At 44.3% G+C, this 13,124-nt stretch overlaps 1 protein-coding gene across 1 annotated transcript in view; it reads right to left on the reverse strand.

Annotated features, from left to right (window-relative positions):
* COL13A1 (collagen type XIII alpha 1 chain) overlaps positions 1-13,124 on the reverse strand; it is a 165,485-nt gene that overhangs the window by 90,065 nt on the left and 62,296 nt on the right. Inside the window, exons 6-7 of the mRNA XM_030571227.1 lie at positions 12,868-12,894; positions 7,676-7,726 (exon numbers count right to left, since the gene is read on the reverse strand). Of these exons, the coding sequence (XP_030427087.1) occupies positions 7,676-7,726; positions 12,868-12,894 (78 nt within the window). The remainder of the gene's footprint in view (positions 1-7,675; positions 7,727-12,867; positions 12,895-13,124) is intronic.

Raw genomic sequence — 13,124 nt, forward strand, 5'->3', positions numbered from 1 at the left:
CCTCTGCTACCTTTCTTGTAAACTATAAACTGCTTCCTTTTACTCCTTAGCTAAAGTCTGATGTGTACAATAACAGGCCAAAGCTAAAGTTGACCAACTAAAGATTCCAAGAAACATTTTTTCCTTCTCTTGTTCAAATATTGTTCATATAAAGTATATAGTCCTGGGAATTGCCACATCATGGAGATAGTGGCAGAAACAGACAATCAGCACAATGGTTCTTTCTGGCCAGAATGCCTGAAGAGAAGTTAAGCAGCAGAAAACTCTGGAAGTAAAAACTTGAACCTCCTCTTTCCTCTAAAAGAAAATCTGGAAACTATTTGTCATCCCACCTCTTTCCAAAGTGGCCCCAACCTCCAGCATTTGCTTATTTATCTTTGGCATTAGGTAATCCTTTATACTTATCACCAACTCTTCATGAAATTAAATCATCTTTTCAACACACTTTGAGGGTGGAAGAAGTGAATTTTGCCAGTACAAGCGTGTGAAGTTCTGGGGTACAATCCAAACCAGTAAGGGGCTGTGTCTCATAGACTCATGGATTTTAAAGTCAGAAGGGACCATCATGATCCTCTAGTCTGACCTCCTGCATATTGCAGGCCACAGAACCTCACTCACTCACTCCTGTAATAGACCTCTAACTTCTACCTGAGGTTCTGAAGTCCTCAAATCATGATTTGAAGACTTCAAGTTACAGAGAATTCACCATTTTCACTAGTTTAAACCTGCAAGTGACCCATGTCCCATGCTACAGAGTAAGGTGAAAAACCTCCAGCATCTCTGCCAATCTGACCCAGGGGAAAATTCCTTCCCAACCGCAAATATGGCAATCAGACCCAGAGCATGTGGGCAAGACCCACAAGCAGATACCTGGGAAAGAATTCTCTGTAGTAACTCAGAGCCCTCCCCATTTAGTGTCTAGTCTCTGGCCATTGGGGATTTTTGTTAATGCCATTGCCGATGGGCTACATACCATTGTAGGCAGTCCCATCATACCACTCACTCCATAAATGTATCAAGCTCAGTCTTGAAGCCAGTTAGATTTTTTGCCCCCACTACTCCCTTGGGAGGCTGTTCCAGAACTTCACTCCTCTGATGTTTAGAAAGCTTCACCTAATTTCAAGCCTAAACTTGTTGATGGCCAGTTTATATCCATTTGTTTTTGTGTCCACATTGGCGCTTAACTTAAATAACTCCTCTTCCTCCCTGGTATTAATCCATTTGATGTATTTATAAAGAGCAATCATATCTCCCCTCAGCCTTCTTTTGGTTAGGCTAAACAAGCCAAGCTCTTTGAGTCTCTTCTCATTTTCCATTCCTTGAATCATCCTAGTATCCCTTCTCTGCACCTGTTCCAGTTTGAATTAATCTTTCTTAAACATGGAAGACCAGGATTGCACACAGTATTCCAGATGAGATCTCACCAGTGCCTTATATAATGGTATTAACACTTTCCTGTGTCTACTGGAAATACCTCACCCAATGCATCCTAGGACTGCATTAGCCTTTTTCATGGCCACATCACATTGACAGCTCATAGTCATTCTGTGATCAGCCAATACACCATGGTCTTTCTCCTCCTCTGTCTCCTTCAACTGGTAAGTCCCCAGCTTATAGCAAAATTCTTGTTGTTAGTCTCTAAATGCATGAGCTTGCACTTTGCACTATTAAATTCCATCCCATTTCTATTACTCGAGTTTACAAGGTCATCCAGATCTTCCTGTATGATATTCCAGTCCTCCTCCTTATTGGCAATACCTTCCAATTTTCTGTCACCTCCTGCCCCATAACCTTAGATGCCTCACTATGCTTTAAGTTGTAGCTCCCACCCTGGGCCACTCACACACAGCCTGCCAGCATACAAATCACACCCTGAATGTCTGTGAATAGCCATAGCCCTGGTCCAGCAACTCTGACCCCAGCAGCCTGTCAGCAACATGCCAGCCACACTCTGGCTTTCACCAGCCTGGGTTACTACTTGCAGGGTGACCCCAACACACTCCCAATCCTGAATTTTCCTATACACGTGTATCCAGCCCCTCCTGGGCAGCTCAGATATAAAAAGTCCATTGCTCCTGTAAAGGGTCAATGTTCAACTGTTTGTAACTTTAACTGGAGTTACCAAACAGATCAGTTTAAACACAACACTGGATTAGTTTAGATTAAAAATAAAGCACATTTATTTAACTACAAAGAGAGAGATTTTAAGTGGGCACAAGTACAAGGTATTAAAGTCAGAAAAGGTTACAAGAGAAATAAAGATAAAACTCTTTCTAGTCGCTGAAACTTAATAAGCTAGACTTGGTTCAAGGTAATATCCCAGCATCAGAGCTGACCAAATTCTCTGATCAGGATCTCCCCCCAGAGTCAAAGGGCTGGTTCCTTTGTCTTCTTAGGTGGAGAGAGAGAGAAAACCTGGTGTGTTTTTGCCCCTCACTTTTATAGTCCTGTCCCCCTTTGAAATACATTTTCCTGGGGGTTACCCCTATATAAAGTTCATTCCAGCTGTGAGGAAGGAAACAGGGAGTCTCGTGGTACAAGAGGTTCCATATTGTTGTTTGCTAAAATGCAGATCGATCTGTTCTTGCCCCGCTTTGTTGCCAAAGAATGGCCATTTGACAGGTGATTGCCAGTCAACTTTGAAGACACCTGACTAGAGGTGTCAGCTTGTCCTTAGTCTTTGAGAAAGTGGTTTACCCACTTCCCCGGACTAATCTGGTAAGCACATTTGTAGTCATAATTTCAGCTTATGTTCATAACTCTTAATAAGCATTTCACACATACATTACACAAGAATATTGATGATCAATGTGTCATTAGCTTTTAAATGATACCTCCCAAGGCATATTTTGCACAAAGATTATTACACTAATGTGTAGGATGTGTATACAGAGGTGCTTCTAAGAGCTTTGGCTGTGATAGACAAAAATTAATTTTAAATATTGTTATTACTTGGATGAACCCTTTTTATGGGTTGAGTTAAAACCCCAGTGAGATTAGCAGATGTGAATTTGCCCACCCGTTAACATAATTGTAAGCATAAGGCTCACTTAAGACAAAAGGGGTGTGTGTGTGTGTGTGTGTGTGTGTGTGTGTGTGTGTGTGTGTGTGTGTGTGTGTGTGTGTGTGTAAACCTACCCAGGAGTTTTTGTTGAGTCTTGTTTTGGATTGTGTGTGTGTGAGTGAGAGAGAGAGATCACAGAACTGAGGTCACATAAGAACAGATGGAGTGAGAGAGGCAGCCTGAAGGAGCAGCTAAAAGCATGAGGCTGACCCTGGGACTGTTGGTAGATCTATCCAAATACAACTCTCAGGACATCTGCATCACTCTTCAGGCCGCTTATTAGCTAAGAGCTGCAGTTTATGGCAAAGGGTGAAAGGGGACAAGCCTGTTATTCTGATATTCCGTTGTGTGGTTAATTCAGTGCTCAGAAAACTAAGGGACTGATCCACTCTGAGCCCAGCATAGTGCAGGCAGAACAAGCACTATCAATGCACCCTGACCTGTAACACCCCTTGCTATTCTATTCCTTGATCACAACACAACTCGTCTGAAACATCTCAGTCCTGAATAACAACCTCTTTTCCTCTGTCTCTGCTATACTAAGTCTGGGAGACTTATAATATACTTCCTCGAAGTGCAGGGGTGGCTCTAGACATTTTGCCGCCCCAAGCACGGCAGCATGCTGCAGGAGGCTCTGCCGGTCGCTGGTCCCGCGGCTTCAGTGGACCTCCTGCAGGCGTGCCTGCGGAGGGTCCGCTGGTCCTGCAGCTCCACCAAAGCTGCGGGACCAGCGGACCCTCTGCAGGCACGCCTGCGGGAGATCCACCAGAGCCATGGGACCAATGGACCCTCCGCAGGCATGCCACCGAAGGCAGCCTGCCTGCCGCCCTCCAGATGACCGGCAGAGCGCCCTCCCACAGCATGCCGCCCCAAGCACGCGCTTGGAGTGCTGAGGCCTGGAGCTGTCCCTGTTGAAGTGCTTATGCTGAGCCTTTCTCATTGAAAATTAAAAGTGTGCACATAAACTCAATAAAGAGATTAGATAAATGCTTTCCTAGGAACAGCAGGACACCCTGTTGTTGGCTAAAAGGATCAGGACAATAAAATATCTTTTCCAGTGCGAGAGAGAAGCTCCTGTTCCTAGACTCTGCAGAAAGTGTTTTACCATGGGGTAGTGGGGAGAGACATTTTGTCTATTAGGTCTTCTTTCCCAATCTGCTTGATGTACTATTGTCCTTCCTTATTGCTAGGGCCCTACCAAATTCAGGACCAAAAAAATGTGTCGCCGTGAACTCTGGTCTCCTCCATTAAATCTGGTCTTTGGTATGCTTTTGCCCTACACTAAGCAGATTTCACGGGGAAGACCAGCGTTTCTTAAATTTGGGGTCCTGATCCAAAAGGGAGTCACAGAGGTCACAAGGTTATTTTAGGGGTGGTCACGGTCAGTGTTCCCTCTAATTTTTCCCACCCATGTGCGGAATGAATTTTGTTATGTGCACCAATATGGAAATGATGTGTGACACATCACCTTCAAATTGATGCACATAACAAAATTCATGGGGTGGCGGTGGGGCAGAGAGGTTTGGAGTGTGGGAGGGGGCTCAGGGCTGGGGAAGAGGATTGGGGTGCAGGGATGTGAGGACTCTGGCTGGGGCTGTGAGCTCTGGGGTGGGGGCGGGGATGAGGGGCTCAGGGCTGGGGTAGAAGGTTGGGGTGAGGAGAGAGCTCAAGCTGGGGGTATGGGCTCTGGGGTGGGGCCAGGGATGAAGGGTTTAGGGTGCAGGAGGGTGCTCTGGGGCTACAGGGCCTCTCCCCCCCAGCTCTCTCCCACAGCAGCACCTGGGCTGGGGGGAGAGGTACCTGTCTCCGCTATGGATGCTCCGAGGCTGGGGCTTCAGGATAGGCACCCCTGGCCCAGCTCTTGGCCCCCGCAGGTTCAGGCCGGGGCTGGGTTGAGGCAGGGGTGCCCCAATAGATCTGGGTCAAGCCACCCGGGTCTGGGCCGAGTGGTCCAGGCCGGGCCACCGGGTATGGGTCCAAGCCAGATCGCCATGGTTGGGTCTGAGCTGGGCTGTTTGGCCAGGCTGCCTTGGCTGTGCCTGGGCTATGCTGGGCTGGGCTGTGCCGCCCCATGGCTGGCTGCGCTGCCCGCGCCACCCTGGCCACGGCTGGGGCTGGGCTGCAACTCGCCACCTCAGCTGGGTTCAGGCTGGGGTAGGGGTACCCCAGCCATGGCAGGTCCAGGATGCAGCATAGTTGGGACCAGGGGGCCACCACGGCCATGGCAAGTTGGGGGCTGGGCTAGGTTGTGGCTGGGGCAAGCCCACCTCTTCCCCAGCCATGGCAGATCTGTGTGTGGGTTCCCTGAGTGCCTGCGCAGTGCTAAATAGGCTGCTGCATGGCCGTGTAGCTTACAGGGAACTTAGGTCACGGTATTCCCACCCTTACTTATGCGCTGCCTTCAGAGCTGGGTGGCTGGAGAGTGGCGGCTGTTGGCAGGGAGCCCAGCTCTGAAAACAGTGCCTTGCCAGCAGCAGTGCAGAAGTAAGGGTGGCAATACCATACCATGCCATCCTTACTTCTGTGTTGCTATTGGTGGTGGCTTTCCCCCCATCAGCAACCGCCACTCTTCAGCTGCCCTGCTCTGAAGGCATCACCACCGCCAGCAGCCGTGCAGAAGTAAGAGTAGCAGTACTGCAACCCCTACTACAATAACCTTGTGCTCCCCTCCCCACAACTCCTTTTTGGGTCAGGCCCCTTACAATTACAACAGCATGAAATTTCAGTTTTAAACAGCTGAAATTCTGAAGTTTATAATTTTTAAAATCATATGACTGTGAAATTGACCAAAATGGACCATGACTTTGGTAAGGGCCTACTTATCGCTGCTAATAGCACCCTAGCAGGAACATCTTGGTTGAAGCAACTATCTGCCATTCAGAAAACTGCAGCCATCAAAATAAAAGTCACTGTCTTCTGAAAAACCGAAGAATCTACATTTGTTTCCTGGTTTGGGTTTGTCATTTATCAAACTCACAGTGGCGGACAGGTGGCACTGGGAGCAGACTAAGCTGTTTCTTATTAGGAGCACTTACCACGGGACTTATGGAAAGATAATTGGGAAGCCAGATGTAGCCGACTGACCGGGCTGCTGAGGTCTCTTTCACTTGACCTCAACCAGTTAGCTGTGAAACAAGGTCATATGTTTCCCATCCTCTCTCTAGGTCAAGGATGCTACTCCTCACAAAGCTAATCAAAAAAGGAAGTTACCAGGGCAGGTGAGTGGCAAGAGGGATTGAATCTCTTTTCTGTCACACTGCAGTGGAAATCAATGGTATATCAAAATGGATGGACCTGAGAGAGAGTGAAAATGCTTGCCTGAAAGAGAGTGATAATAGCCTATTTGGGCAATAAGCTGTAAAGCAGTGAAAACATGGGCTCATATTTGTCACATATTTGTTGTCCTACCTGATACCCATTGTCTAAACTCATTGTCTCCTTCTGGAGCTTAAATTCATATATAATTTCATTCTGTAAGAAAGGTACCTTTCTAAAGTGCCACTGGAGGGGCAGCCATGTTTAGGTCCTAAGGATGGGGAGAAATGTGCTTCAACTTTTTCCATGGCATGAAGTTAGATCAAAGAATCCCAGTAAATACCATTAATACAAATCTAAACTCCAGCCAATAACCACTGGAAACGTACTGGAAAACTGGAGTTTCTATAGTGATACAAAGATCTAACAGAAATTTGGACGAACTGTGCATTTACTATGTTAGGGAGAGCTAGAAATATGAACTTCAATTCAAAGAGGACCTAGAATTTGGGATGCATGAAAGTTCTAAGCCTGTATTCTTTCTAGGACACTAAGGCTCCAGTTCTCTTAGGAGCTTCATGTGGGTGGATCTCTGCACCTGCCTGGAACTCCTTGCAGGATCAGAGCCTAATATTGTACTTCTCCAGCCCAGCATGCCTCTCTAAGTGCCTCTTCTCTGCTTCCTAATTAAAACAAGCCTTTATTAAAACAAGCCATCAAGATAGCAGCCGAGGACGGGTTCACTGAATTCTTCAGAGAGAAACCTCAGCTCTTCGTTAATTGACAGTATCATGCTTGTCATTGGTGAACCTGACTGAGCAACACAAACTTTGGGTCTTAGGATAAGAAATTGAATTTTTCAAGCAAGTTCCTAAATTACCCATTTTTGTTATCTCCAGCAGCCATTTGCCCAGACTTAAACCCAGACATGTTGCACTGTAAAGATGGAGCAATGCCATCTGCCAGCTAGACTGATTGCAAAGAGCACTCAGCCAAAGAAGACATGCTTCGTCCAAAGCGAAGGGCGTACTCACAGCAAGGCATCTGTGCTGCTGCCAAGAGGTGGAACTATGTCACTTCTTTTTAAACACAGGAGAAAAAACCACTGGAAAAACCTATATGGTTTCCTTGCTAAGGACTAGGTGCTCACTAATTCTAGCAATATGGGATGTAATTTAATTATATATAGTAAATAATATTTGTATAAAAACAAGCCTGGCCAAACAGGAAAACCACATCAGATAGTGTTGTTGCTTCTCTGGAAATGCTGCTGCTGACTTGGTACTCCTCCTTAGTCTTTTTTTGGTAAGTCACCCACAGCCTGCATCATACAAAAATAGAGAGAAAATCACTTACGGGAGGGCCTCGGGGACCGATGATGGACATGCCTGCTTCTCCAGGGGTTCCCTGCAGAGAGAGACAGAGGCAGAAAAGATGTGAGAAAAGGAAGATTAAAAAGGAAAAAAACTGGAAGGCAAGGAAGCAGAAGAAGGAAAGATGAAGAGGAAGAGAGAGATGTGAAAGCATCAGAAGACAAAAGAGAGCAAAAAGTGAGATGAAGAAAAGAACAAGGGTGGATAGTGAATCAGTGAGGGGAGGAGAGAGGTGATTGCATGAGATAATGAGGAGGAGGAAGAAAGACAATTAAGGAAGAGAGATCAAAATAATCAATATTCACATTCTCTAGAGAGACCATGATTAACCTGTGATTGCTTAGAGCCCTTCCCATCTGAGATGATAAATCTCCTTGATCCTTCTTGCTCGTGAAAGGAGGCCATTTTGAAGTGTCCCATCACCCTTAAGAGACGGTACCACTATGAGTCCCTTTGGTGAGGAACATGAGACCTCATCTCATGCCTGCATACTCCCCATGCCCTGGAGCACACATTTGCCTCCCCTCTATTTGATCACTCTTTTTGGCCTGAAGCTTCACCCGCCCTAGTCTAGGGACTGAATAATGCAGAGAGGCATAACTGGGAGTAAAGCTGTGCTGTGTAAGGGGAAAATGAGATGTTCAGCAAGGAAAATTATAGACACATAAAATACTTTTTAGAAAAAATGCAACAAAGAGGCCCTGACCTCTTGTGATTATTAAAGATCCTGTGACACTATTAGTAAGAGCTGTTACTCTCACGCCCTGGGTAAACTCTAATTCAGGTCATGACATTTTGCCTCCCTAAATTTCCTTTGTGAAATTGAATTGATGATAGTGATGTTCATTTCCTTTTCCAGTCTATTGCTGTGTGCTTTTTAAACAGATTTCACATCTCACCCCAGATGTGTACACACTTTATCAAGTTTATGAAGCAGTCAGGGTGCCTTTGGAGTGAAAGGTACAATGTAACGGAAATATATAAGATCACTATTAGGATGGAATAGTCTCCTGAGGTCAGTTGTGAAAGCACCATCACTGGAGATATTAAAATACTGGCTGGTTAACCCAGCTCTGAATATACACTGGAGACCACATTGTATATCACAGGGTAGGGCAAGGATAGCGAGACAGATTGCATAAACCGCAAGGTCTTTTTCAATGCTAGTACTTATGATTTTATGAATGGATCAAATGAAATTTAGTGACCAGATTGAAATTCAAAAGTTTGGTCTAAAGTAAACTAAATAACTCCATGTGGAAGCAGCTTAATGTACTGTACCCAGAAATAAGTTGCTTGGTCAAACCTGATTTCGAAAATAAGTGGGGACTAACATGGAGACAAAATGTTCTTATGATTTAATCATGTATTGTATGCAATGATAGACATTTATGGAACGTCTATATGAGCTAAGAGACCCGAGGCACAGCTGCAGCTGGCCTGGGTCAGCTGACTTGGGCTCACAGGGCTCGGGCTGTGGGGTTATAAAACTGCAATGTAGACCTTTGGGTTCAAGCTGAAACACCGCCATAGGGACAGTTCTGCCAAGGGTGACCAGATAGCAAATGTGAAAAATTGGGATGGGGGAGAGGTAATAGGAGCCTATCTAAGAAAAAGACCCCAAAATTGGGACTGTCCCTATAAAATCAGGACATCTGGTCACCCTAGTTCTGCCAGCCAAAAACCACTGGAGTGTAGTGTAATCTGGCCGTGCCCCTCCCTCCTGGGTTCATCCTAGTAAATATCTTCGCCATTCCTTCTCTCTGGTCACTCACTGCAGAGGAGGGATGTGCTGCTATGAAATCTTTTCCACTGCATAAGACACCTTCTGTGTTCAAAAGCAGGGATAGGCCTAAGCGTCAACGGCCTCATCCAGATTTAAGTAGCAGCTTTCCCTGAGTTGAGATGTTCGGATCTGAGATTCTACTTTGGTAGATTAATAGTGTTAAAGAGCAACATTAATTGCTGAAGAAAGACTAGCATACTTAGTCCATGGCTCTAAAGAAGTTACTTTCTCTTTAAAGGGAGTAAACTTTATTCACTGGACTTGGAAACGGGATTTTAAGTCACAGAAAGACAAGTGTTCAGAGAGAAAAATGATCTGGCTGCAAAAAGGAGGGACAGCCTCCTAGTTTTCCTCAGTTCAAAGTGAAGGAAGAGTAGCAGTGATTTGGGGAAGAATGTTCTAACTACCTAAAAGAAAAGAAGAGAGAAACTGAGTAAAGAAAGCAAGAGTAAAAATGGGGAACTTTGGGCAACTTAGAGGCAGCTGTGACCTGCCATGACCTGGGGAGTGGAAAAGTCCTGTTTGTAGCTATTTATAAAAGGTATTCACTTTGGATTAAGAAAAAAACAGCAAAGTCCTTCCTGGAAAAATAGAAGCCTTCAAAGCTTCATATGACTGACAGACTATCTCCATATGCATTATAATACACAATATATGATTGATAGTCACAGATGATAGATTTCAAGGTCAGAAGTGACCATTATGATCATCTAGTCTGACCTCCTGCATAACACAGCTCATCAAACTTCCCCCAAAACACTGACTAGAGCAGATCTTTCAGAAAAATATCCAATCTTGATTTACCCAGAGATGGGAAATCCACCTCGGCCCTGGGTTAGTTGTTTCAATGGTTAATTACGCTCATTGATTAAATGTACCCCTTATTTCCAGTCTAAATTTGTCTAGCTTCAGCAGTGGATCACGTTGTATCTTTCCCTACTAGACTAAAGAGCCCATTATTAACTATTTGTTCCTCATGTAGATACATTTAGACTGTGAGCAAATCACCCCTTAACTTTCTCTTTTTTTAAGCTTAATAGTTGAGCTCCTTAAGTCTATCGCTATAAGGCAGGTTTTCTAATCCTTTAATCATTCTCATGGCTCTGCTTTAAACCCTTTCCAAGTTATCAACATCCTTCTTGAATTGTGGACACCAGACTGGATACAGTATTCCAGTTGCGGCTGCACTAATGCCAAATGCAGAGGTAAAATAACCTTTCTACTCCTACTTGAGATTAACCTGTATATGCATCCCAGGATTTTCATTAGCTGTTTTGGCCACAGCATCACACTGGGAGTTCATGTTCACCTGATCACCACAACCTCCAAATCTTTTTCAGAGTCACTGCTTCCAAAGTTCTCCATTACATAAATACAGCCAAAATGGATACTGGTTTCTTGTGCCCAGTTTACCAGGCGATCCAGATTGCTCTGTATCGGTGACCTGTCCTCTTTGTTATACCATTCCCCCAATTTTTGTATCATCTGCAAACTTTATCAGTGATGATTTGATATTTCTTCCAGGTAATTAATAAAAATGTTAAATAGCAGTGTGCCAAGAACTGATCCCTGCAGGACCCCACTAGAAATATATCCATTCAATGATGATTTCCTATTTACAACTACATTTTGAGACCTACCAGTTAGACAACTTTGAATCCACTTAATGAGTGCTATGTTAATTTTATATTGCTCTAGTTTTTTAGTCAAAATGTCATGTGGTACCAAGTGAAATGTCTTACGGAAGTTTAAGTATATTATGTCAACTCTATTACCTATAACAGCCAACTTGTTATCTCACCAAAAAAAGATATCAAATTAGCTTGACAGGATCTATTTTCCATAAAGTTGATTAGCATTAATTATATTACCCTTGCTTAATTCTTTATTAATCAAATCCCATGTCAGCTGCTCCATTATCTTGCCCAGGACTGATATCAGGTTGGCAGGCCTACAGTTACCTAGGTTATCCCATTTATGCTTGTTAAACATTGGCACAACATTAGCTTTCTTCCACACTTCTGCAACAGCGCCCCCATCTTCTAAGACTTATTGAAAAATCAATATTAATGGTCCAGTGATCTCCTCAGCCAGCTCTTTCAAAACTCTTGGATGCAACTTATCTGGACCTGCTGATGTTAAAATATTCATCTTTAGTAGCTGTTGTTTAACTTCCTCTTGAGATACTAGTGGAATGGAAAGAATGTTATTATGTGATACAACTACATCATCTGCCAAGGGGGCTTTGGCATCTTGGATGATTTGATAATGCTGATTGGCTACCAGGAGAATCCAAACAGGGGACAAGAGGGAGTGACCTGAAGAAGAAAAGGAAGGAGGAGAAGAAGAACCAGATTTTCATCTTGTCTTGCCCTTTCTTCCTATGGTATGTCACTGTTTTGCTCCCTATCTTTTTCACAGAGGTCTGAACAGGTTTGCCAATACCATACTCTTTACAGATGTTCCCTCAAACAATGGGGTGAACATCTAGACATTTCCTAATTTCTGCACATTTTGCTGTTCGTTTTCCAATTAATTAGATGTTGCCTGAATTGATCCAAGGCACTTCTGTCCCTCTCCTATGTTTCCCTTTTGAGTGTATGATGCAGTGGCATCTGAAGACATAAAGTGTTGACTGACGTTGAATATTTCATGACATTTGTGTCACCAATGTGACATATTAGTGGCTTTGTAAACTACCAGCTCTATGTAGGGACAAAAAACTGATTCAATACTTTTCAAATAGTTTAGGCAACCGCTCAGAGAAACAGGAAGTACTGCAGGGTCTTTTTTCTTTAAATGGAGAAGATATGATTGAAGTAAAAAAGTGTATGTGTGTGGGGTGGTGGCCATATCTTTCCTATTTCCCTCCAGGTTTTTTCACTATGCGACTAACCCTGGAATGGAGGTGATGAGCCCTGGTCTGTGATCAGAGGAATGGTGAATAGGAGAAGGCCAACACATAGGAACTGGATGGGCCATTAGGACATAGGTGTTATATCTTATCACATTTGCATATGCACATTTCCTGGATTTACCAGGCACAGCTGTCAGCAGTGAAGATGCTAATGGTTAAAAAACCACAAAGGCCCAGCTGGAAATATTGAGCGTGCCCATCCACCTCTGGAAGTCAGCCCTTAAAATGTTAGTAAATTATAGTAAACAAAAAATTCAACATCCTCAGATGCTGTGTGGGCTGGAAGAAATTCAAAAGATGAGCTCACATTGTGAGAGGAGAGGGGTGGGGCAGTTCAGAGCCATGTGTGGTTTAAACACACGGAGGGCTTTAAAGGCACAGCTCTTCTATTGTTGTGATTTGAAGTGAAGGGATTTCAGGTGGCTGAGAGAGGTCAGGGGATGACATGATGAGCTGGAAAGAGCTGACTCACCTTCTCTCCGGGTTGCCCCTTTAGTCCCTGGGTCAATTACACCAGTCGCAGCCGCATGCAAAAGGGTGAAGGGGAGAGAAAGAGACACAAACACAGGAATCAGTGTTAATGGCACACTAAACCCAAACACAAAACAACACAACAAAAAACAGGTCACAGACACTGATGCATGCTCTGTTTAAGGTTCACACACAAGCACAATGACCTTTGCTTTTCCCCATTCCACTGCCATCAAGATCAGTTGTCCTGGCAATGTC

Source organism: Gopherus evgoodei, chromosome 7, assembly GCF_007399415.2.
Source record: "Gopherus evgoodei ecotype Sinaloan lineage chromosome 7, rGopEvg1_v1.p, whole genome shotgun sequence".
NCBI classification, from domain to species: Eukaryota; Metazoa; Chordata; order Testudines; family Testudinidae; genus Gopherus; species Gopherus evgoodei.